At 45.3% G+C, this 26526-nt stretch overlaps 1 protein-coding gene across 1 annotated transcript in view; it reads left to right on the plus strand.

Annotated features, from left to right (window-relative positions):
• Window positions 1-26526, plus strand: part of LOC139277802 (leucine-rich glioma-inactivated protein 1-like) — a 39859-nt gene that overhangs the window by 8122 nt on the left and 5211 nt on the right. The window contains exons 3-5 of the mRNA XM_070896544.1: window positions 7458-7529; window positions 7620-7691; window positions 16810-16881. Of these exons, the coding sequence (XP_070752645.1) occupies window positions 7458-7529; window positions 7620-7691; window positions 16810-16881 (216 nt within the window). The remainder of the gene's footprint in view (window positions 1-7457; window positions 7530-7619; window positions 7692-16809; window positions 16882-26526) is intronic.

A 26526-nucleotide genomic window follows, 5' to 3' on the forward strand; every position in this document is an offset into this window, starting at 1 on the left:
GTGCAGTGCTGAGGGAGTGCTGCACTGTCGGAGATGCCGTCTTTCAGAGGAGACATTAAACCGAGGACCCATCTGATCTCTCAGGTGGACGTAAAAGATCCCATGGCACTATTGCAAAGAAGAGAAGGGGAGTTATCCCCGGTGTCCTGGGCAATATTTGTTCCTTAATCAATGTAACAAAAACAGATTATCTTCATTATCACATTGCTATTTGTGGGAGTTTGCTGCCGCGTTTCCTACATTATAACAGTGATTACACTTTAAAAAGTACTTCATTGGTTGTAAAGCACTTTGGGATGTCCGAAGGTTGTGAAAGGCGCTATATGAATGCAAGTCTTTCAATGTCTTGGTGTCTATTACCCTAGCTTTCCAAACATTTATCTCATTTTGAATAAAGACATTTATTCCTAATAAATGTTTTAAATATACTGGCCTGGAAATTGGATATCGCCCAGTTTGGGGGCAGTAACACTCGCAAAGGGTGAGACTTTGCATCAGGCGCAGAAGTCTCGCCTTTCGTGCTAAATTCGGGTTACCGCCCTGAAAGGAAGTGGAGCGGGTCGCACGGACCGCGGATTGCTGCCGTGTACGAGGGGCTCTTTCCTGAATTAAAGGGAAGGGCCCAAGCTGCATACTCTGCATATTGGGAACCCTCCTACCTGGACCACTGGGGAGTGGAAGTGCTGCGCGATCAGCCCGGCACTCAAGCAGAGGGCGGGCTAAGCGATCGTGGCACCGACAATGCGGCCAAAGCCCAACCGGAGCGGGAAGCAAAACGCCAGACTTGTTTCAGCAGCAGCCAGCCACCTCCCCTTTAAATTGCATCCTGGTAGCAGCCGGCCGCCCGGTACACGTCCCCTGAAGCTGTCGCTGTCATCGCCCGGTGCAGCTTCAGGGGGAGAAACCCAATTTATGGTCTGGGGCGCTAACGGGTCGATATGCTCGGCAATGACGTCACGATTTCCGGGTGCAGGAGATCGGGACGCATCGCCATAGCGCCGCCGCTAAACTCCCGCCGAATTTAGCGGGAGTCATTAGCAGCACCAATGGGAGGCACAAATTTTTTTCCCTGTACTGTTTATTAATTGAAAGTTATATCCTTTGGTTATTGCAGCCTGATTTATGTTGAAGTAGTATTCTGGGTATTGGGAAAATTAGATGATGTTTTTATAGGCCGAAAGAAGAGGACCATAATGTTTTTGGTTACCTGCATCTCAAGACCTAGATACTAATTGATGTCCTTTTTAATTGGCGTAGCATTAGTTTTTTGAGGGAGTTTAATCCACCTACCATTATGTAGGAAAATTATCTTTAAATCTTTAATATTTTGAAATTTTCTAATCTTGTATTCACGTCAGTAGTTCTGTAAGCACTCCCTCAGTACTGAACTGACGTGTCAAGCTGGAATTATGTGCTCACGTCTCTGGAGTGGGACTTGAACCATCTTCTCACTCAGAGCCGAGGGTGCTACTACTGAACCAAGTCCTACCCTACACGACACAGCATATCAATGATCACCAATAACTTGAAGGAATTCTAGGGCTTAATGTTATGGGGCCCTCTCCCATGCATATCTTCTCTCTTCAGTTATGCCCTGTCTTGCCCTGTAAGTTGAGATTTCAACTTCGATGTGCTTGGAGCACTTACATCAACAACCGAGTGACCTTCATGCACCCACAGGAACTTGGGAATATATGAACAGGAATAGGCCATTCAGCCCCTCAAGCCTGTTCCACCATTCGATTAGATCATAAAGATCTGTATCTTAATTCCATTTACCCACGTTAGAATCATAGAATCTTACAGCACAGAAGGCGGCCATTTGGTCCGTCTTGCCTGTGTTGTCTCTTTGAAAAAACTGTCGAATTTAGTCCCACACCCCATCTTTCCCCCCATAACCTTGCAAAATAGTTCTCTTCAAATTCATGTCCAATGGGCCTTCTGAAAGTCCCGATGGAATCTGATTCCACCACTCCTTCAGGTAATGCGTTCCAGATCATAACTACCCTCTGTGTGAAATAATTTCTCCTGATTTCCCCTGCAGTTCTTTTGTCAATTATTTTAAATCTATGACCTCTGGTTACCGACCCACTTGCCATTTGAAACAGTTTCTCCTTACTCGCTTCAACAAAACCCCTCATAATTTTGAATACCTCTATTAGGTCTCCCCTTAACCTTCTCTGCTCTAAGGAGAACAATCCCAGCTTCTCCAATCTCACCACATAACTGAAGTCCCTCATCCCTGGTAAACCTCCTCTGTACCCTCTCCAAGACCTTGACATCCTTCCTAAAGTATGGTGTCCAGAATTGAACACAATTGCTGCAGCTGAGGCCTCACCAGTGATTTATAAAGGTTTCAGCAAAGCTTCCTTGCTGTTATACTCTATTCCTCTATTAATAAAGGCAAGGATCCCATCGCATAATAATGTAAGCAAATAGAAAAATGAAATATCATGCAATTGAGGGGAAGTGGCGGGGATGGGGGGAATGGTGGATGGGTGGGTGGGGAGGAGGTAACCTGTACATAACTCTGGACAGTTTCATCATTTGAAAGTTCAAATGTAGGTAGCCATCATTTCTGGAGCAAGCTTTCTGCTTTAAATATGTATCAGGCTGCAAGAAATATATGAGCTACCTGTTGACACTTCAGTACAATTTCTTCAATCTTTCTGTGCTCCCTGCAGGGTCAAATTCGTGCGATGTCCATCCTTGTTAAAATTGCCCATGACGGCTTCCTGTTACAATTTTTTATTCATTCACATGATGTGGACGTCGCCAGCATGGCCAGCATTTATTGCCCATCCCTAATTGTCCTTGTGAAGGTGGTGGTGAGCTGCCTTCTTGAATACTGGCTTGCTAGGCCATTTCAGAGGGCAGTCAAGAGCCAACCACAGTGCTGTGTCTGAAGTCACATATAAGAACATAAGAACATAAGAAATCGGAGCAGGAGTAGGCCATTTGACTATCCAAGCCTGCTCCGCCAATCAACAAGATCTTCTACCTCAACTCCACCTTCCCGCACTATCTCCATATCCCTTAATTCCTTTAGTTCCCAAAAATGTATTGACCTTTTTCTTGACAACGACTGAGCCTCCACAGCCCTCTGGGGTAGGGAATTCCAACGATTCACAACCTCATCTCAGTCCTAAATGGCCGACCCCTTATTCTAAGACTGTGACCCCCCCGTGATCGGAATTCTCCAGGCAGGGGAAACATTTTCTCAGCATTAACCCTATTAAGCCCCTTAAGATTTTGATATGTTTCAATGCGATCACCTCTCAATTCTTCTAAACTCCAGGGAATATAGGCCTAGTCTACTCAATCTCTCCTCATAGAGCAATATAGGCCAGACTGGGTAAAGATGGGAGAGTTCCTTCCCTTAAGGACATTAGTGAACCAGATGGGTTTTTATGACAATCTGGTAGTTTCATGGTCACTATTACTAATACTAGTTTTAAAAAAAATTCCGAATTGATTTAATTATTTTGAATTTAAATTTCCCAGCTGCCGTGGGGGATTTGAACTCATTAGTCAGGGCCGCTGGATTATTTGTCCAGTAACATAATCACTCTGCACTATGCTGTGAACAAAAGGTCACATCTGTAAAAACACAAAATAATTTTTTTTTTAAATCTTGAAAAAGTGGACACATTAGAGTAACTGCTCGAGGGAAGAAAGGTCAGTGATAGAGCTACAACACAATAGTGCTGATTCTCCGACCTACACGCCTTTCAAATGCTGGTCCCTGCTGGCAGCATTGAATCACTAACTTCACTGGAATTTAGAAGAATGAGAGGGGATCTCATAGAAACATATAAAATTCTGACGGGATTGGACAGGTTAGATGCAGGAAGAATGTTCCCGATGTTGGGTAAGTCCAGAACCAGGGGTTTCAGTCTAAGGGTAAGGGGTAAGCCATTTAGGACCGAGATGAGGAGAAACTTCTTTACCCAGAGAATTGTGAACCTGTAGAATTCTCTACCACAGAAAGTTGTTGAGGCCAGTTCGTTAGATATATTCAAAAGGGAGTTAGATATGGCCCTTACGGCTAAAGGGATCAAGGGGTATGGAAAGAAAGCAGGAATGGGGTACTAAAGTTGCAAAAATGATCAATCATGATCATATTGAATGGTGGTGCAGGCTCGAAAGGCCGAATGGCCTACTCCTGCACCTATTTTCTATGTTTCTATATTTTACCCGAATGATGGTAAGTTGTATTACTGCCTGTGGTAACTAGGTTTGGGGTTCAATGCTGCTTATCACTTGATTTTACCTGGGTGAGTTGGTCAGTTCTTGGCACTACCACTTAGATGAGGCATTCCTTCTGTGGGAAGAAGGGGAGAGGGGAAACTGGCCGCCAATTAACTTGCCATTAGTTTTGCGCTTAATTATCAGTTGTCAGCTGTGGCTCAGAGGAACCCTCGCCTCTGAGTCAGAAGGTCGTGGGTTTGAGTCCCACTCCAGAGACTTGAGCACAAAAATCTAGGATGGAACTGCAGTGCAGTACTGAGGGTGTGCTGCACTGTTGGAGGTGTGAACATTCATATGAGACCTGTAATGTATGCACCTATGAGTATGCTCACAGGTTTGTAGAGCTGTTGCATCCTGTGCAGAGGGGAGTGGGCAGGTCGGAAGGCCTCCTTGTAGGACTGCTCCTGGGCATGGCCAAGGTGGCCATCAACCGGTCCAGGCAGCGGGTGGTCGCTCAGCCCAACTGCCTGCCTCTCTTCCGCGGTTACATCCGAGCCAGGGTGTCCTGGAGATGGAGCACGCAGTGTCCACCGGTACGCTCGCGGCCTTCTGCGAGAGGTGGCCGCCGGAGGGACTGGAGTGCATCATCACCCCCGGCAACCAAATATTAATTTGATTATTATTGTTTAATGTTTAATTTGTTTAATTGACAGTTTTAGTGTCCCCCTTTTTAGCCAGGGGGCACTTGTAAAATTTATGTTTTTTTAGTGCCCAAAACAAAAAGCAAAAAAACAAAAAAAAAGGAGCACTTGGTTGAAAATGTTTGGTGTCCCCCCCAAACCCCCTTTAATCAGGGAACACTTGATTTAATTGTTTATTTGATCACAACTAAAAGAGTTGTACAGCTGTTGCATCCTGTGCGGAGGGGAGCGGGCAGGTCGGAACGCCTCCTCGTAGGACTGCTCCCGGGCATGGCCAAGGTGGCCATCAACCGGTCCAGGCAGCGGGTGGTCGAGGGGGTCGGTCAGCCCGACTGCCTGCCTCTCTTCCATGGTTACATCCGAGTCAGGGTGTCCCTGGCGATGGAGCACGCGGTGTCCACCGGTACACTCGTGGCCTTCCGCGAGAGGTGGGTGCCGGAGGAACTGGAGTGCATCATCACCCCCCGGTAACCAAATTTTGATTTGATTTGTTTAATGGTCCAAAGTTTAATTTGTCGGTTCTACTGCTCTTTTAATAAGGGGCCACTTGATTTATAGTTTTGCACTAAAATAGTTGTAGAGCTGTTGCACAGTGAGTGGTTTAGTCAGTTATGTTATGTTCACAAGACTCAATAAAACCTCAGTCAGTTGGGTCTAGGTCATCCACGATGAGGTATGCAGTTATGCGCCTAGTGGATGAATTGGTAATGTATAGTGTGATTGTTAATAAACGAACTAGTTCTTAATAACAATGAGTTGCTATGAATTCTTAAGCAAAGAACCCATGAAGCAAATACATTACAAGACTGCTCTCTCAGGTGGATGTAAACGATCCCATGGCACTATTTCGAAGAAGAGCAGGGGAGTTCTCTTCGGTGTCCTGGCCAATATTTATCCCTAATTCAACATCACTTAAAAAGATTATCTGGTCATTATCACATTGCTGTTTGTGAGAGCTTACTGTGCACAATTTAGCTGCCGCCTTTCCTACATTACAACAGTGGCTACACTTCAAAAAGTACTTCATTGGCTGTAAGGCGCTTTGGGATGTCCGCTGGTCATGAAACGCGCGATATAAATGCCAGTCTTTCTTTCTTTTATTGGCAGCTCAATCAGAAAGGTCACACTGACTCAGAAACTGACAGTGTCATATTGATGCAGTAAGGGTGCTCAGTAATGTTATGTTTAAAGTACATTGATGTGGAAAGATACAGATACCTTTAGCTGAATCTTTGCCCCTGCTAATCTGGATGTCTTTGATGTTGACCCTTTGTTTCAAAATGTTGAAAGTATTCTATTCCTAGCATTGACCTGACTCACCTTATTGGGCATAAAGATCTTACTGTATAGAAGGAGGCCATTGTGCCAGTCCTGGCTCTTTTGAAAGAGCTGTCCAATTAGTCTGGCTCCACCTTGCTTTTTCCTCATAACTTCTAACATTTTTCCTTTTCAAGTATATATCCAATTCCCTTCTGAAGTTACTAATTGCATGTGCTTCGTGGCTATGGTAGCATCGTGGTTATGTTGCTGGACTAGTAAATCGGAGGCTTGGACTTATGATCCAGAGACACTCCCAGCAGGGGAATTTAAATTCAATTAATTAAATAAATCTGGAATGAAAAGCTAGTATCAGTAATGGTGACCTTGAAACTATCGAATTGTTGTAAAAACCCATCTGGTTCACTAATGTCATTTAGGGAAGGAAATCTGCCGTCCTTATCTTGGTCTGGCCAGGATATTGCCAGGACTGGAAAACTGTAGCTGTGAGGAAAGATTGGATAGGCTGGGGTAGTTTTCTTTGGAATAGAGGAGGCTGAGGGGATATTTAATTGAGGTGTATAAAATTATGAGGGGCCTAGATAAGAGTGAATAGGAAGGACCTATTTCCCTTAGCGGAGGGTCAATAATCAAAAGGCATAGATGTAAAGTAGCTGGTAGAAGGATTAGAGGGGAGATGATGAAAATCTTTTTCATGCAGAGGGTGATGGGGGTCTGGAACTCACTGCCTGAAAGGGTGGTAGAGGCAGAAACCCTCATGACATTTAAAAAGTACTTGTATGTGCACTTAAAGAGACGTGACCGACAGGGCTCCGGACCAAGTGCTGAAAGGTGGGATTAGGCTGGGTAGCTCTTTTTCGACCGGCACGGACACGATGGGCTGAATGGCTTCCTTCTGCGTCGTAATTTTTCCATAATTCTATAATTCTATATGTGACTCCAGACCCACAGCAAATGTGGTTGACTCTTAACTGCTCTCTGAAATGTCCTAGCAAGCCGCATGGTTGTATCACTGGGAGGAGCTTCACCTCGTGGACTGCAGCGGTTCAAGAAGGCGGCTCACCACCACCTTCTTGAGGGCAATTAGGGATGGGCAATAAATGCCAGCCTTGCCGGCGACGCTCACATCCCATGAATGAATAAAAACAAACACCATTTCAGGCAAAATCGACCAGCTTAAACCGTGTGATTGAAAATTTGCATAAATATTGTCAGTATCAATAATAATGTTAGATATTTTCTAAAGAGGATAAATGATTATTGTTTTGATTCTTACTTTCCTAACAGTTTGTTCACCTCAAACTCATTTGAAACTGTTGGGGATGATGCCTTCCTTGGTCTTTCTCAACTGGAATACTTGTAAGTAGATGCACATCTGGACACAATCACACTGTGTCGTAATCGAGCACCGTTAACTTAAGAATACTGAAATGCTGATTTTACTCCTAGGTTTGTTGAAAACAACAAAATCCAGTCCATCGCAAAGCATGCTTTTCGAGGACTTAAGTCTCTAATTCACTTGTAAGTATATCCTTTCTCACTCAGCATAATCTATATGCTTAATATGCGATCCAAGTACCTTGACTACAAATGTTCTTGAGAAAAAGGAGTAATCAGTCCTAAAATAATAATGGCTGCCAATCATGTCTTGTTTCTGCTGTGCTGAAATCGGTGTATTTCTTTCACTGATATTTGATCTGTGGGTTGTGCTGCTGGACTGGGAGCCAATGCAGATCAGCGAGCAGAGGGGGGAAGTGCAACGAGACCTGGGTGTCGTGGTACATCAGTCATTGAAGGTTGGCATGCAGGTAAAGCAGGCGGTGAAGAAGGCAAATGGCATGTTGGCCTTCATAGCTAGGGGATTTGAGTATAGGAGCAGGGAGGTCTTACTGCAGTTAACAGGGCCTTGGTGAGGTCACATCTTGAATATTGTGTACAGTTTTGGTCTCCTAATCTGAGGAAGGACATTTTTGCTATTGAGGGAGTGCAGCGAAGGTTCACCAGACTGATTCCCGGGATGGCAGGACTGACATATGAAGAAAGACTGGATTATATTCACTAGAATTTAGAAGAATGAGAGGGGATCTCATAGAAACATATAAAATTCTGACGGGATTGGTCAGGTTAGATGTAGAAAGAATGTTCCCGATGTTGGGGAAGTCCAGAACCAGGGGTCACAGTCCAAGGCTAAGGGGTAAGCCATTTAGGACCGAGATGAGGAGAAATTTCTTCACTCAGAGAATTGTGAACCTGTGGAATTCTCTACCACAGAAAGTTGTTGAGGCCAGTTCATTAGATATATTCAAAAGGGAGTTAGATGTGGCCCTTACAGCTAAAGGGATCAAGGGGTATGGAGAGAAAGCAGGAACGGGGTACTGAAGTTCATGATCAGCCATGATCATACTGAATGGTGGTGCAGGCTCGAAGGGCCGAATGGTCTACTCCTGCACCTATTTTCTATGTTTCTATGTTTGTATGGGAGAATGGTACATGGTGCGAGTGAGGATAGAAAATATAGGAGGGCTGAAAATGAGGGAAATTGATTTTGTTGCTGGGGGGGGGAAAAAAATTGCAATAATGATTCTGGTCTCCCAATCCTTCATGAGTACGTCCATTCATGGACATTTAAAAAAATATATATATGCCATACATCCTGAAGTCTTAAAGTGGTGGAGCCTTTACTATGACGTCAGCATGGTGATCTTATCTGCTGTGAATGTAAGGTGATTGGCAGAAGAACCAGAGGCGACATGAGGAAAAACTTTTTTATGCAACGAGGTTAGGATTAGGAATGCACTGCCTGATAGGGTGGTGGATACAGATTCAATAGCAGCCTTCAAAAGGGAATTGGATAAATACTTGGAGAAAATATGTCAGGGATATGGGGAAAGAGTAGGGGGGAGTTTGACTAACTGGATTGCTCTTCGAAAGAGCTGACGCAGACTCGATGGGTGAATGGCCTCCTTCTGTGCTGTACTCGTCTACGATTCTGTAATCCAGCACTGGGCCAAATTATCATTTGGGTAATGTTGATGTATTTTGGATCACTGTAACAAAATAGATCCAAGCACATATAAGTAGATAGGTAGAAGAGATATTTCGGTAAATAGGTAAATGGCGAAAGAGTTGCCATGCTTACTTGCATTGATTTCAGAGGCAGCTAAACCAGTTGTGGTTGCTGCAATGGGATGCCTAGTAATATTTTCATTAATTTACGTCACAAACTCTTGTTTTTTCTGTGTTTGAAGAATTAAATAAAGAGCATTAAGTCAATCAAAGAATCATACAGCACAGAAGGAGGCCATTCGGCCCATTGTGCCTGTGCCAGCTCTTTTGAAAGAGCTATTCACCAGACTGATTCCCAGGATGGCTTGAGTGACATATGAGGAGAGATTGGATTGACTGGGCCTGTATCCACTGGAGTTTAGAAGGATGAGAGGGGATCTCATAGAAACATGTAAGATTCTGAAAGGACTGGATAGGTTTGATGCAAGAAGAGTGTTTCCGATGTTGGGGAACCAGGGGAAATAGTCTAAGGATAAGGTGTAGGCCATTTAGGACTGAGATGAGGAGAAACTTCTTCACTCAGAGAGTTGTTAACCTGTGGAATTCCCTACCGCAGAGAGTTGTTGATGCCAGTTCATTGGATATATTCAAGAGGGAGTTTGTTATGGCCCTTACGGCTAAAGGGATCAAGGGGTATGGAGAGAAAGCAGGAAAGGGGTACTGAGGGAATGATCAGCCATGATCTTATTGAATGGTGGTGCAGGCTCGAAGGACCGAATAGCCTACTCCTGCACCTATTTTCTATGTTTCTATCCAATTAGTCCCACTCCCCCCTGCTCTTTCCCCGTAGCCTAACAATGGTTTCCCTTTCCATGTATTTATCCAATTTCTCTTTTGAAAGTTACTATTGAATCTGCTTCACTGCCCTTTCAGGCAGGGTATTCCAGATCGTAACAACTCTAATATTCACGTTTGAGAAATAAATTCAAATTGTTAGGGCATGGAGTATAAAAATTCCAATGAAAACAGTCAATATAGGAACATGGGAACAGGAGGAGGTCATTCAGCCCCCAGAATCTGCTCCGCCATTCAATGAGATCATGGTTGATCTGCGACCTAATTCCATATACACGCCTTTGGACCATATCCCTTAATACCTTTGGTTAACAGAAAACTATCAATCTCCGATTTAAAATGAACAATTGATCTAGTATCAACTCCATTGTGGAACCTTACCATGGTTGCAAATAATCACTAAAGGGGTGAAATAGATACTACTACCTGATGATTTTTTGATCAAGTTTGGGACAAGGATGCTTCATTAATACCTGTCATTTTATCCGACAGCCTTGTTAAGAAACAGTGCAGTTCACAGTCAGGTTTGGAATTGGAACTCCAGATCCCCAGTATAGGAGGCCTATACACTGCCAATGGAGGCTATTTTTAGTCGGATTTGTGAAGTAGGCTGAAAAAGAAATTATGCAATAGCAGTAATTAAGGCCACGGTTATTTTACGACGTCAATCTTGGAGGTTTCCCAAGGGAGATAGCAGAGCTCTGTCTCAGTCAAAGGAAATAAATCACAGTGATCCCATGCAGTTGAGCTTTCTAGAACACTCTCTGGGATAGTCACAAGCCGGCATAGCTTTTGCCCTTTTACCAGTATGTTGGTTGGTATTATATTGTGTAATGGATACTCTTAGCAATTATAAGGCACTAATCCAATGAAGAGCTTTAAATGACATTGCAAACTACAAGGGCTATGAGTGAGTAGATTATAATTATTATCTATGGATAGAAATTGTATTGCTGCCTTAAATTTCCTCATTGAGCTATGTGCTATTTTTTACTGGGCAATCTTGACGTCGGACCAAGGCCCAAAGTGCAAGGTTGAAAAGAATAGGACAGAAAGCAAGATGAATCAAGAAGTTGTAATTGGATAACACCAAACTTGCTTTTATAATTATTGGAGGAAGAGAAACCTCAGGGAAGCGTCATAGTGAGATGGTGGAAAACATGAATTAGAAAAGGACACGAGTTTTAATTTCAGTGCAGTGAATTTTTTTATTCATTTGCAGGATGTGAGCATCACTGGCAAGGCCAGTATTTATTGCCCATCCCTAATTGCCCTTGAGAAGGTCTTAATACAACTGAGTGGCTTGCTAGGCCATTTCTGGTACACTCACAATAAAGGATGAAACTGAATACCGTGTACAATGAGCAAGTGTGACCTTAGCTCCTTTAATAAGACTTCAGAGTGCAGGTACCTCGTGGGTGGCTTGCTTATATACTGTGCACCCAAGGGATGCTGGGCACCCAACAGGTGGGCCTTCTGGTGATCAGGTGTCATACAGGTTACAAGGGGTCAAATACATAACAATTTCCGAGGGTAGTTAAGAGTCAGCCACATTGCTGTGGGTCCGGAGTCACATATAGACCAGATCGGGTAAGGACGGCAAGATTTCCTTCCCCAAAGGACATCAGTGAACTGGATGTGTTTTTATGACAATCTGATAGTTGCATGGTCACCATGAGCTTTTTATTCCAGATTTATTTAATTAACTGAATTTAAATTCCTCAGCTGCCATGGTGGAATTTGAACTCACATCTCTGGATTACTAGTCCAGTAACATAACCACTATGCTACCATACCACTAAGAATTATGGAGCCATTTCTGCCATCCTCAGACAATGGCAGCAGCACTGCTATTCCTCAAGTGCAATGCGTGCTGCAGTGAATTGGCCCGGTCTCAACTATTTTAGTTGTGCACTTTAAACAAATGCCTCCTACAAGGGGGGGTGGGAGGGGTCACACACCAAAATAAGTTTTTTCAGTGCCCTTTTTTTTTGAGGGCACCAACACACAATTTATACAAGTGCCCCCTGGCCAAATGGGGGGGGGGGGGGGGGCGGGCACTAAAGCCGGCAAATTAAACTTTTAACTTAAATGATCAAATTAAAATTTATTTGCCGGGGGTGATGATGCACTCCAGTCCCTTTGGCGCCCACCTCTCGCGGAAGGCTGCGAGCGTACCGGTGGATTGGCCTGGTCTCATCTCAGTTTGCAAGGTCAGACTGCTGAACTGATTAGAATGTGATACCTGCATACATTAGCCCAGTAACAACACATGGACGAGGGAAGAGAGCAGGACAACATCCTTTAAGGGTTGCATGGAAAATGTCAAGGTAAGTGGCCATATGGGGTGAGGGAGGGTGGGAGCCTATTTGTCAGCCTTTCCAAAGGTCTGTGGGTTAGCAACGGAGTAACACAACTCCGTTTTATTGCTGGTGAAGTGAATATGTGGGGAAGGCTTGCCCTCTTTGGTTCTCCAGGGCTCACAAGAAGGGATGTAGAAACTGATGCGAAAAAATATGGCATACATTAAGGAACCTGGCACAATAAGACTACCCAACAGTTTCATAGATGCATATCCAAACTCAGCAGGGCACACATGCAAGCTGCTCTTTTCAGTTGAAAGCCTTGTCCTCGGAACTATCGAGAGACCTACAAGCAGTGCGTGCTGGTGATCACAGTGCTGTAAGATAGCTCGAATTATATAGGGCCGTAAGGCCTACTCCTGTTCCTATTTCTTATGTTCTTATATGCTGTCTGCATACACAAAATAATAGAAAACTAAAGCTGAGAAATTTGCCTCCTTTGCCTCTCCCGTTAGTGCCTCCGAGGGGGCGCTACTGGCTTTGCAACCTGGCGTGGTGAGAGTACCGCAGCCCACGGTTGGCGGTAAACCCTAGCGCCACGATGTTCTGCGCCTGGTGATTGTGACGTCATCGTGCTGTGCATCGCCCCGGACACGCACTTCGGTTCCGTCCCCCGCAGCATCGCCGGACGACAGCACTGACAGCTGCAGGTGGTGTTGTCAGGAAGACCGGCCGCTTGGGGAATGGTATTTAATGGTGGTGCTGGTTGCGACAAATAACAATTTTTATTGATCCCCTACGTCCTTTTTTCAGCATTTTCTTCCGCCGCGATCAATCGGCTCTGCACTCTGTTAGAGTGCTTGGGGCTGATCGTCGCGGGTCGCGGCTGTCATCAGCGTCGAGGGACCTCCTTTCCATGCAGAGCCTGCAGCGATGGCCCTCACCTCTACGGGAGGGAGGTGTTGTGTTCAGAATAAATACACAGGACTGTATTGCAAGCTCAAACTGTTGTGACCTTAATCTCTTCATTCAGACTCCAAGTGAGGAAGCAGCTTGGTGAATCACCTTTTATACTTGCTTGCCCCAGGGTGCACAGGTGACCCTTAGGTCTCCCACAGGTGTGCCCCCTAGTGGCAAGTCTTACATATTGGTGAGGTTTACATACATACATAACAGGAAGGAGCCTCCGTTCCCGGCAACGGTGCCCTCGGCACTGCACCGCCATCGCCCCTCTTGCCGGCTTTAGTGCTCCAAGGGAAGTGGTAGTGTTTGATTTAGCACTCCACTTCCTTCCTAGAACGCTAAACCCGGAAGCTCGCGTCACAGTCCCTCGCATAGCGCCCGACGATACTTTTGCACTTCCACAAAAGTTAGCGTCCAAAACGAGATGCTGTGCAATTTCTCCCCCTAAGAAACTAGAAATATGGTACCTTATACAAAATCTTGGTACAGCCAAATCTAAAATACTGTGCCCTATTTTGTTCTCCTCATGGGGGATATTGAGGCACTGGAGAAGGTCCAGAGGAGAACCAGCTAGCCTTCAGGCTCTTAGTTATCAGTGCAAGCTCGGGGAACTGGGTCCTTTTTCATTGGAAAAATGTAGGCTTTAAGGAACTATGACTGAGGTCGTTAAAGTGATGACGGGAATAGATTCAGTTCAGGTGGAGAGGTTATTTGATCTGGGTAGGGAGAATAGGAGGAGGGGGATGAGGTGGGGCATCAGTACAAAAATAAGAAAACATAGGTTAGATGCCAGGATGTACTTCTTTTCACAGGCTCATCAACCTCAGGAATTGATTGCATAACGTGTGGTGGGTATGGATTTACTACAGACCTTCAAAAGAAAGCTGGATAAATTCCTGTGAGTGGAAGACATCTCAAATTATAGAAAGTAGATGAGGTCAGCCTGGAGCCTGTTCAGCTCATCACAATCCAATTTTTGCAATGAGGCCTAAAACAGGCGATAGGTCCCTCATTTCATTGGAGCATACAGCACAGTCGGAGGCCCTTCGGCCCATCGTGCCTGTGTCGGCCCTTTGCAAGAACTATTAATCAGTCCCACTTTTTCCCCAGAGCCCTGCAATTTTTTTTCTTTTCAAGTATATCTCCAATTCCCTTTATAAAGTTACTATTGAATCTGCTTCCACCACCCTTCCAGATCATAACAACCTGCTGCGTAAAAAGAATTCTCCTCATCTCCCCTCTACATAAATAAGGGACCTAACGCCTGAGTGATGCCTGCAAAATAGACTGACCCAATATCACATCAAACATCTTTCAGGCATCCTTGAGCACGGGACATTGTTCCGTGAAATTGGTCCTCATTTCACCAATTTTATGCCTGTAAAATGGCCAAAATGAGGTCCAATTTCTATCCGCCATAAAGGGCAAACTGAAAGTCTACATGTGTGTGGATTTCTTAGTAGATTTGGATTGAACTGAGGTCTCATCAGCTTGTTCAGGTGGACATTAAAGAACCCATGGCACTACTTGAAGAATAGTTTTTCTAAACAGCGACATATTAACTAATTAATACTATTTGTGGGACCTTACCATGTACAAAATGGCTGCCTCATATGCCTGTACAACAACAGTGACAGCACCTCAAAATAATTAATGGTATGTGAAGCGTTTTTCGACATTACTGAAAGGTAAGGTGCTATATAAATCCCAGTTCTTTCTTTCTAGCTTGGTTTGGATATGCTTACAGTGATTGGTTTGCATAAGCGTCAGAGACCCAGTTGATGACTAGCCCTGAGCTCTAAATAAAACAGTGTTACCAGCAGGAAGGAAAAATACAATGTTAATGAAAGAAACAGCTCATATTTATATAGTACCTTGCATGACTTCAGGATGTCACAAAGTGCTTTACCGAGGCTGACCATGCGTCATTGTTTCTCGGGGATAGTCCCTGGATGAAGCACTGTGTACCTGGGCAAACAATGTCCCCAGAGGAATCCTTGCTTCACAAAGCTTGTCCTCGAAGTGTACCCCCCGGGCACAGTGGGTATACTTTCCCCACCCCCCACCCCTGCTCCCAGGCAGTGAGTGTACCCCTGAGCAGTAAGTCTATCCCCCCGGACAGAGTGTGTACTCTCCCCACCCTCCTCCCACCCCCCCGGCAGTGTCCCCCCCTCCCCCCGCTCACGGATAGTGAGTGTACCCCCCCGGGCAGTGAGTCCCCCCGACCCCCCTCCCCTCCCCCCCGGGCAGTGTGTGCAACCCAGGTGTGACCTCTGTCACTTGGGCTGTGGGGTCAGGTGTATTTGCAGTCACTGGGGGGACGGGGGGGAGGTGGTGTTGGTCAGCTGTGACCTCAGTCATGGGGGGAGGTCAGGTGTGAGCTCAGTCACTGGAGCGGCAGGGGGTTGGGGTGGGGGGGGGTCAGCTGTATCTGCAGTCACTGGAGCGGCGGGGGTGGGGTGGGGTGTGCGGTTGGTCAGGTGTGACTTCAGTCATGGTGGGCAGGCAATGAAGTACTTCTAATTGAATTGACGTCACTCTTGTAATGTAAGGAAATATGGCACAGCAAGATCCCAGAAACAGCAATGATATCAATGACCAATTAAACGTTTTTTTTAAGTGATGTTGACTGAGGGATAAATGTTGGCCAGGACACTAGGAGGACTCCCCTGCTTTCCTTCGTGGGATCTTTTACGTCCACCCACGAGAGCAGACGGGGCCTCGGTTTAATATCTCATCCGAAAAATGGCACTTCCGGTAGTGTAATACTCCCTCAGTACTGCACTGAAGTGTGACTGAAATGGATTAGTGCTCATGTCTCTAATAAATTGGAATACGCTCTTAGAACTATGATATCTCAATTTGGAACCAGCATTTGATTGCTATATTGAATGTTTACCAGATCCTGATAACACATAGCATCCCTGTAGATTTAAATATTACAAATCCCAAGCAGTTTCTCACTTACCACCTTTCCCACCATCTTATAACTGCATTAGCGGTATCAAGCCATGCATGTTTATGATTATTCTAAGATGTAACACTAGGGAAAGATTCTTAGGACACTGAAGAAAAATTTTCAGAGCTACAGCATGAACATTAGACCTTTGTTAAAAATGTTGAACTGACAATATATTAAAGTTATAAAAATATACAAATAAATAGAATGAATTTATGATGTTATCTGCATGTTGAAAACGAGTCTCTCTGATTTGCACCCATGGAGCTCACATTCATACAATGATATGGTTAACAGATTACTGAGGTATGGTGAGTAGGGTTGAAATCTACAGTGAATATGGATTAACACGTGTTCATCTGAAGCAGGATCAGATCTTATCAAGAGTTCCTTTGATGTTGGCTCCTCTGTAATGTGTATAAAACAGGGATCCAAGCTGGCCTTGCTGCAGGCCAGTCTTGAACTTATCAGACAGAACACCACAAGTTATAGCCAAAGGTAATGTCAAACAAAAATTCGCACTAACAGAATTTCTCCATTTATGTTTTGACAGAAGCTTGGCAAATAACAACCTTAAGGCACTTCCAAAGGATGTATTCAAAGGGTTGGATGCATTGACTATTGTGTAAGAATGATCTGTAATTATGATTGTTTGTGTTGTTGATCTAATGGAATTGCAAGCATTTATGCTAAATACTAAGACATACCGGCCCGCGATTTGCAGTCAGCGGCAAAGCAAAGACTTTCGCCGCTGGCCCCGAAATAAAACTTCCCGCAAAGATCTTGTGGCCTCTTGGTGAGAAGTTTGCCGTTTCTGACGTTCGGTTGAAATCAGTGTGAGTTAATGGGGAATCCCTAATGCAAGCTGCTGTGACATCAACAAGCTGTCTAAGCAGCCAATCACAATGCAATATTCTCACGGACTGGGAACCCGGAAGTGAATAAGCTTCTTTTATTCTAACTTAAAAAAAATGTTATAGTGGAGCAATGGGGAAAATGTAAACCTAACAAAAAATGATGAATAAATTTTAAAAATATATATATTAAAGTTTTTTAAAATTGTAATTTTTATTAAAATAGAGAAATATGACACTCCACAAAATTAAAATGAGTTTTTCAGGGCCATAATGTTTGTTGAGCAGTCAACATGCTGTTAAAACCCCAGTTATACCTAATCCAACAAGGCCTACCATTTAATGGGGTATTCAACAGGGGGCGGAGGACACAGCACAGCCAGTGTTGGCGCAGTGAATGACTGATTGCAACTTCCGCATTTCTATGTCAGGAGGGAGGGAGGTGAAATTGGTACAACATGGGCGATAACAAATAAGCAGCCCATTTTACCCGCTGTCCCTCGCATTCCCTTTTCCATTGTGTAAAGTGGACTGGCGATTCGCTATTGCCTGCTATGCGTTACTGTCAAATATCATAGTCATAGAATCATAGAAATTTACAGCACAGAAGGAGGCCATTTGGCCCACCGTGTCCACGCCGGCCTACAAAGAGCTATCCAGCCTAATCCCACTTTCCAGCTCTTGGTCCATAGCCTTGTAGGTTACGGCACTGCAAGTGCTCATCCAAGTACTTTTTAAATATGATGAGGGTTTCTGCCTCTACCACCCTTTCAGGCAGTGAGTTCCAGACCTCCACCACCCTCTGGGTGAAAACATTTGTCCTCAAATCCCCTCTAAACCTCCTACTAATTACTTTAAATCTATGCCCCCTGGTTGTTGACCCCTTTGCTCAGGGAAATAGATCCTTCCTATCCACTCTATCTAGGCCCCTCATAGTATTCACCTGGATGATGTCATCAAACCCCGGTCGCCGTTTTGAAGCGTGGGCAGGAACATCGGCAGGGCCCAGGTACAGAGGAGTTGGAAGGTCGGGGTGGATGAACGGCGAGTATTTGTGGCAAGATGCGGTGAATGTTTATGGCGGAGGAATGGCGAGAGATCGTGGCGGAGGTGCGACAGTTGAGGGTACGGGGCCCAGAAGAGCCGAGGGCCCTGGGGCAGCACGGGCCAGCCCACACTGCGATACTTGTGCACGCTAGGTCCGTGCAGCAGAGCAGGTCTCCAGTCGTCTTAATTAATCCTTGCCACTGGACCAAGACCTAGCTCTGTCAAGCCCGTGTAGTGGCTGGTGTGCAACGGCCACCCCACGTTAAAAAAATCCACGCACAAGCATCTTCCACCCCCTCAATTGGAGTTCAGGACTGGAACATCAGGTCCTTCATCGAAACACCTGTGAACTCGTGGAAGCAAGTCATCCTCGTTCGAGGGACCACCTATGATGAGTATACACCTCAATTAGGTCTCCCCTCATAACCACCAATTTCATCCCGCCCCCCCACCCAGGTTCCTAGTACCATAATTTTGTAGGACATCTACTGAATCCAGGAGATTGTGAGTTTACAGCATTTAAAAGATGTGTCGTATTTTGTGGGCATAGGCATGGTGGCAGATTTTCTGCAGGGGTTCCCCCAATCCCTTCACTTTGACGAACGATCGGTGCTAACTCCAGTCAGATGGCATGCAAGGTCACTTATGCCATTTCTTATTTTAAATTTGTTCAAGGGATGTGGGTGTTGGCCACAAGGCCAGCATTCATTGCTCATTCCTAATTGCCCTTGAGAAGGTGGTGGTGAGCCGCCTTCTTCAACCGCTGCAGTCCTTGTGGTGAAAATACTCCCACAGTGCTGTTTGGGAAGGAGTTCCAGGATTTTGACTCAGTAACGACGAAGGAACAGTCAATATATTTCCAAGTCAGGAAGGCGTGTGACTTGGAGGGGAACTTGCAGGTCATGGTGTTCCCATAAGCCTGCTGCCCCTGCCCTTCTAGGTGGTAGAGGTTGCGGGTTTGGAAGGTGCTACTGAAGAAGTCAGTATATTACCCTCAATACCATGTGCTTTGATTTTGCACACCAATCTCTTGTGTGGGACCTTGTCAAAAGCTTTTTGAAAGTCCAAATACACCACATCCACTGGTTCTCCCTTGTCCACTCTACTAGTTACATCCTCAAAAAATTCCAGAAGATTTGTCAAGCATGATTTCCATTTCATAATGAATGTTTAAGGTGGTGGATGGGGTGCCAATCAAGTGGGCAGCTTTATCCTGGAAGGTGTTGAGCTTCTTGAGTGTTGGTGGTGTATTCCATCACACTCCATTCACCGGGCTATCTGCCAATATTTTACCTGTAGAAATTCGACCCCAACATGTTTTAGACAAGAAAGGAGGGAGAGAGAAAACGGGTAATTATAGACCGGTTAGCCTGACATCAGTCGTGGGGAAAATGTTGGAATCAATTACTAAAGATGAAATAGCAGCGCATTTGGAAAGCAGTGACAGGATCGGTCCAAGTCAGCATGGATTTATGAAAGGGCAATCATGCTTGACAAATCTTCTAGAATTTTTTGAGGATGTAATTAGTAGAGTGGACAAGGGAGAACCAGTGGATATGGTGTGGTTGGACTTTCAAAAGGCTTTTGACAAGGTCCAACACAAGAGATTGGTGTGCAAAATTAAAGCACATGGTATTGGGGGTAATGTAGTGACGTGGATAGAGAACTGGTTGGCAGACAGGAAATAGAGAGTCGGGATAAACGGGTCCTTTTCAGAATGGCAGGCAGTGACTAGTGAGGTGCCGCAGGGCTCAGTGCTGGGACCCCAGCTATTTACAATATACATTAATGATTTAGATGAAGGAATTGAGTATAATATCTCCAAGTTTGCAGATAACACTAAGCTGGGTGGCAGTGTGAGCTGTGAGGAGGATGCTAAGAGGCTGCAGGGTGACTTGGCAGATGCAGTATAATGTGGATTATACACTTTGGTGGCAAAAACACGAAGGCAGAATATTATCTGAATGGCGGCAGATCAGGAAAAGGGGATGTGCAACGAGACCTGGGTGTCATGGTACATCAGTCATTGAAAGTTGGCATGGTACAGCAGGTGGTGAAGAAGGCAAATGGTATGTTGGCCTTCATAGCTAGGGGATTTGAGTATAGGAGCAGGGAGGTCTCACTGCAGTTGTACAGGGCCTTAGTGAGGCCTCACCTGGAATATTGTGTTCAGTTTTGGTCTCCTAATCTGAGGAAGGACGTTCCTGCTATTGAGGGAGTGCAGCGAAGGTTCAGCAAACTGATTCCCGGGATGGCGGGAATGACATATGAGGAGAGACTGGATCAATTGGGCCTTTATACACTGGAGTTTAGAAGGATGAGAGGGGATCTCATAGAAACTTATAAGATTCTGACTGGACTGGACAGGTTAGATGCAGGAAGAATGTTCCCGATGTTGGGTAAGTCCAGAACCAGGGGACATAGTCTAAGGATAAGGGGTAAGCCATTTAGGACTGAGGAGAAACTTCTTCACTCAGAGAGTTGTTAACCTGTGGAATTCCCTACCGCAGAGAGTTGTTGATGTCAGTTCATTGGATATATTCAAGAGGGAGTTAGATATGGCCCTTACAGCTAAAGGGATCAAGGGGTATGAAGAGAAAGCTGGAATGGGGTATTGAGGTGAATGATCAGCCAAGTATAGCACGTAGTGTGGCAAGATACCAACAAAAACCATACCATAAATATAGTGAGCATACACTCCCAGTGTAGGGTCTCACTAGATGGTAGAATTTTCATTAAGTTTTCCTGACCTATCACCGTACTTTTGGTGCAAGATCGGAGGAGACCGTGCAGAAATGTAATAAATGGCTATTTATACTGTTTCACTGGGGTTTTCGCCAATCTTCTACCGTGGTTATGGTAGGAGATTGGGAGAAGCCCTGCAGAAATTCCAGGCGCCGATTGTAACACAATAGGGATTCAAGCTTGGTACAGTATTTTCATAGTTCCATCTATGCATCATCTGCTCTGCTTGGAAGATGTCCTAAGGAAGGATATAGCTGCATGATGGCAACCCGGAGCACGCAAGGGAAGAAGTCGGTGCAACGAAGGTTGACTAGATAGATTCCTGGAATGAGAGGGTTGTGCTATAAGGAGAGATTAAATAGAATGGGCCTATATTCTCTGGAGTTTAGAAGAATGAGAGGTGATCTCATTGATATATATATAAGATTCTGAGAGGGCTTGACAGAGTAGATGCTGAGAGGTTGTTTCCCCTAGCTGGAGAGTCTAGAACTCGGGGGGGGGGGGGGGGGGGGTAAGAGGGGGGCATGATCTCAGGATAAGGGTTCGTCCTTCGGTTAAAGGGGAGGGCCGCTGCTTACTCTGCCAGGCTTCTGATGGACTCCACCGGGCTACCAGGGTGGCCACAGCCCGTCACCCAGAACGGAGTGCCGGGCTGCACGATGGCGGCCCGGAGCACGCAAGGGAAGTCGGACCGACCAGTAAGTCAGCAAAACCGCCAAGCTGGCGGTACTGCACCGTCCCCACCTCCCCTTTAACTTCCGTCCCACGAGCAGAGGTCGGCCCGGTTCGTGACCCGTGAGGCTGGCGTTGACACCGCTAACGGCAGCCTCGCAGGTCGCTGGCCAATTTCTGCCGCAGGGCGGAAAGGGGTCGGCACGCACGGTGATGACGTCACTGGCAGTTGCGCGGCGGCCCGGGGCGTGCACTACCGTGGCAGCGCCTCTGCTAACGCCCGGAGGCGCTAACGGTGTCTCAAAACAGGGCAATTTCGACCCCTTGGGCTCTTCGTTCCACTTGGCTTGTCATCTTCAATTAAACAATCCTGTAGCTTCCCCTCTATAGGGGGGGAGGAACCTAACACAATCACAATCATCATCATCATCATCATCACCGAAGGAGGTGGTACTCAGTAAGATAATGGACCTGAAATTCCGCTAGAGGTCTTCCCATGGGCAAACTAAAGAAAAAGGTAAAAAACTGCGCACTTACCTGCTGCTGCGCCCGCTCGAATTTCACTCGAGTGAGGCCTTCACTCCTACGCATTGGAGCGCATGTACATTGGGACGTGCGCAGGGGTCGAGCTGTAGTCACATGGCTCTGGGCAGCCAATCAAGGTACAGTATTTTCTTATTCATAATAATGGGAACTCCGTAAGTTGGAGTTCCCATTATTATGAATGAGATCCCCCCACCGTCCCAAGCACACAAAAAAAAATCAATAAAAAATACACGACATATTTAAAGTTCCTATAAAAAATAATATTTTCCCGACTTTTTTTTAAAGATGCCATAAAATAAACTGACCGTAGTGGGGAGGGTTTTTTTTAACAATAAAGTATGTTTGCATATGTGTTTATTTAATTTAACTTTAATGTTTTTATGTATTTTTAAACACTTGCACCTGTAAAAGTAGGCTATATGCCTACTTTTTCAGGCGCCAGATTTTAAAAGGACATTTGCACAGCAAGATATTCGTAATTATCGGAAATCTTGCCCTGCAAGTGTCCTCGCTCCTGATATGTGCGAGATCTGTCAAGTCAGAAACTTGACAGATCGGAAAAGCCGGTTTTCAGCGTATGTGCATTGCACGCTGAAACCCGGCTTTTCCGATGCCTTCCCGGGTCCGTAGGAACTTCGTAGACCTGGGACATCGGAATTTCAGAGCCAATGGGACTAAAGGCGGATAAATCCCCTGGACCTGATGGCTTGCATCCTAGCGGCAGGGATTGTGGATGCATTGGATGTAATTTACCAAAATTCCCTGGATTCTGGGGAGGTCCCAGCAGATTGGGAAACTGCAAATGTAACGCCCCTATTTAAAAAAGGAGGCAGACAAAAAGCAGGAAACTATAGACCAGTTAGCCTAACATCTGTGGTTGGGAAAATGTTGGAGTTCATTATTAAAGAAGCAGTAGCAGGACATTTGGAAAAGCAAAATTTGGTCAGGCAGAGTCGGCTTGGATTTATGAAGGGGAAGTCATGTTTGACAAATTTGCTGGAGTTCTTTGAGGATGTAACGAACAGGATGGATGAAGGGGAAGCAAATGGATGTGGACTTCCAGAAGGCATTTGACAAGGTGCCACATAAAAGGTTACTGCACAAGATAAAAGTTCATAGGGTTAGGGGTAATATATTAGCATGGATAGAGGATTGGCTAACTAACAGAGAACAGAGAGTCTGGATAAATGGTTCATTCTCTGGTTGGCAACCAGTAACTAGTGGGGTGCCGCAGGGATCAGTGCTGGGATCCCAACTATTTACAATCTATATTAACGACTTGGAAGAAGGGACTGAGTGTAACGTGGCCAAGTTTGCTGATGATACAAAGATGGGAGGAAAAGCAATGTGTGAAGCGGACACAAAGAATCTGCAAAAGGACATAGACAGGCTAAGTGAGTGGGCAATAATTTGGCAGATGGAGTGTAATGTCAGAAAGTGTGAGGTCATGCAGAAAAAAAATCAAAGAGCAAGTTATTATTTAAATGGCTAAAGATTACAAAGTGCCGCAGTACAGCGGGACCTGGGGGTACTTGTGCAAAAGGATAGTATGCAGGTACAGCAAGTGATCAGGAAGGCTAATGGTATCTTGGCCTTTACTGCAAAAGGGATGGAGTATAAAAGCAGGGAAGTCTTGCTACAGCTATACAAGGTATTGGTGAGGCCACACCTGGAATACTGCGTGCTGTTTTGGTTTCCATATTTACGAAAGGATATACTTGCTTTGGAGGCAGTTTGGAGAAGGTTCACTAGGTTGATTCTGGGGTTGACTTATGAGGAAAGGTTGAGTAGGTTGGGCCTCTACTCATTGGAATTCAGAAGAATGAGAGGCGATCTTATCGAAACTTATAAGATTATGAGGAGGCTTGACAAGGTGGATGCAGAGAGGATGTTTGCACTGATGGGGGAGACTAGAACTAGAGGGCATGATCTTAGAATAAGGAGCCGCCTATTTAAAACAGAGTTGTGGAGGAATTTCTTCTCTCAGAGGGTTGTAAATCCATGGAATTCGCTGCCTCAGAGAGCTGTGGAAGTTGGGACATTGAATAAATTTAAGACAGAGATAGACAGTTTCTTAAACGATAAGGGGATAAGGGGAGCGGGTGGGGAAGTGGAGATGAGTCCATAATCAGATCAGCCATGATCTTATTGATTGGCGGAGCAGGCTCGAGAGGCCATCTGGCCTACACCTGTTCTATTTCTTATGTTTCCTCTGCCCACCTTTGGCTCAGTTGCCGTGAAGGAGTTCCGAGTAGAGCGCTTGCTTTGGGAGTCTCGTGTCTGGCATGCGAATTATGTGGCCTGCCCAGCAGAGCTGGGGATGTTGGCCTGGTTGAGGACGCTAACGTTGGTGCGTCTGTCCTCCCAGGGGATTTGTAGGATCTTGCGGAGACATCGTTGGTGGTATTATTCTGGGAATGGCAGAGCTGCAGTCATGTTAGCTGCTGAGCTTGGTACGGCTTGGATTTCTTTCAACTGGCCCTGAGTGTACTTTGGGGTAAACTATCTCACGGTTTGGTCCGTGCTTACGCTTTATTGGTCAGTGTTGTGCAGTCATCTGCTCACCGGGAGACAGCCTGGGTATTTCTTGGAGAGAGGGTTGCAGGTAGCTTTTGACTAGCTTAAGTTGGGGAGGAAATTGATGGCGACTATTATGGACTGGAAGTAGGAGCAGTCTGCACCAGTTTCAGTATATTATTGTACCTGGCTCTGCTGGGATTTCCTCTTCCTCGATCTCTGTAGGGGGCAGAAATCAAAGGATGGCTGGCTGGATATAGGCTGCCTGTTTTAGATTCTGCTGCATTCTTTCATGCTGAGTCCGGCAGGTCACCTGATGCACTTAGCACTGAACCTGTCGGCTGATTAGTATTGGCTCCTATTCAATGTTCCCTCCAATTTTGTCTTTTGTGCGCGGGTCTGTTAAATTCCCAGTGCGGGCCCGCATGCGCGGTATCTCTTCCAGTGGCAGGGGCTGGTGAGCGGCCAGCGCGGGACCTTGCGATTGGTGCGCGGCCGCGCAGCTTAGATAGAACATTGATTCGCTAATATTCCCACTCATACAACTATTTTAGTTGCAATACTTTAAACAAGTGCCCCCTATTAAATGGGGGGGGGGGCACACTCCAAAAAGTTTTTAGGTGCCCCCTTGTTTTTTTGAGGGCACCAACACACAAATTATACAAGTGCCCCCTGGCTAAAAGGGGAGGGGGGGTGGGGGGGAACACTAAAACAGGCACAATAAACAAATTGCATTTTAGACAAAAAAAAACTCAAATTAAAATTTGTTTGCCGGGGGTGATGATACACTGATGCACTCCAGTCCCTCCGGCGCCCACCTCTCGCGGAAGGCATTGAGCGTACCGGTGGACATCGCGTGCTCTATCTCCAGGGGTACAGCAGCTCTACACCTCTTTTGTTGTAATCAATTAAATCAAGTGCCCCTTGATTAAAGGGCGGTGGGAGGGAAGGGGGTTGTGGGGGGAACACACCAAACACTTTCAAACACGTGCCCCCTTCAAACAAGTGCCCCATACCCAGCAGGATATCGCAGCTGCAGTTTCCAGCCAGGCGCTGTGTTTTTTAAGGCGTCGAGGTAGGTCCTGGTCAACTGATGACTTGTGCAGCCAATGATTTTGAATTTAAATGATAAATTGTCGGAGCTCCTTGCACATGCTGTTTATGGGGATTCACCTCACCAGGAGTCCTTTAGAAGATGTGGAAGAGAATTGACAAAGTGGAGTCAGGCTCACTCATGCATTTCTCACCTTCGACTGCTGACTGTAACATCTCCTTTGCTTCTCCTGCAAGTGTGACAATACAAAGAAAGGCATTCTATTTTAGTGTTGAACCTCAGTCGATTAATATCTGTTGAGTAAGCCTTTCTTCGTGACCTTATGTACAGCTTACTCATAATTTTTCTGATAATATTGAGAATGAATTACTTTTGCATCGAGAATGCCCTCGCGGGACTTCCTCTCACAGTCCATTGGGACCGTTGGGCATTAGCCAAGTAGTTCTAATGTCTGGATGAATTTAACCGGAGGCACTTACAACATAGAGGTAAGTGCTTTTAATTACAGTTATAAAATGTGTATTCATTGCCAGTGACAATTTTGAAAAAAAAAAGTCATTACTTTTATATTTAAAAAAAAATAACATTAAACAAGAGAGCTTTGGACAATAGCAGGCAAAATCGATCAGGAAAAAAAATCAATTTTGAAGAAAGGATATGTTGAATTGAGACAGGCTCCAGAATACTCATCAATGCCCAGTGTCAGCATCAAGCATTCTTACATTAAGCAAGGTGTATCTTACATTAAGCAAGGCATATTATGGGTAAATGCACCTTTTGGTTGAGAGTGCTTAATCCAGGCAACTTCCACTGGCTGGAGGTTGATATTGGTGCA

Source organism: Pristiophorus japonicus, chromosome 1 (assembly GCF_044704955.1).
Source record: "Pristiophorus japonicus isolate sPriJap1 chromosome 1, sPriJap1.hap1, whole genome shotgun sequence".
Lineage (NCBI taxonomy): Eukaryota > Metazoa > Chordata > Chondrichthyes > Pristiophoridae > Pristiophorus > Pristiophorus japonicus.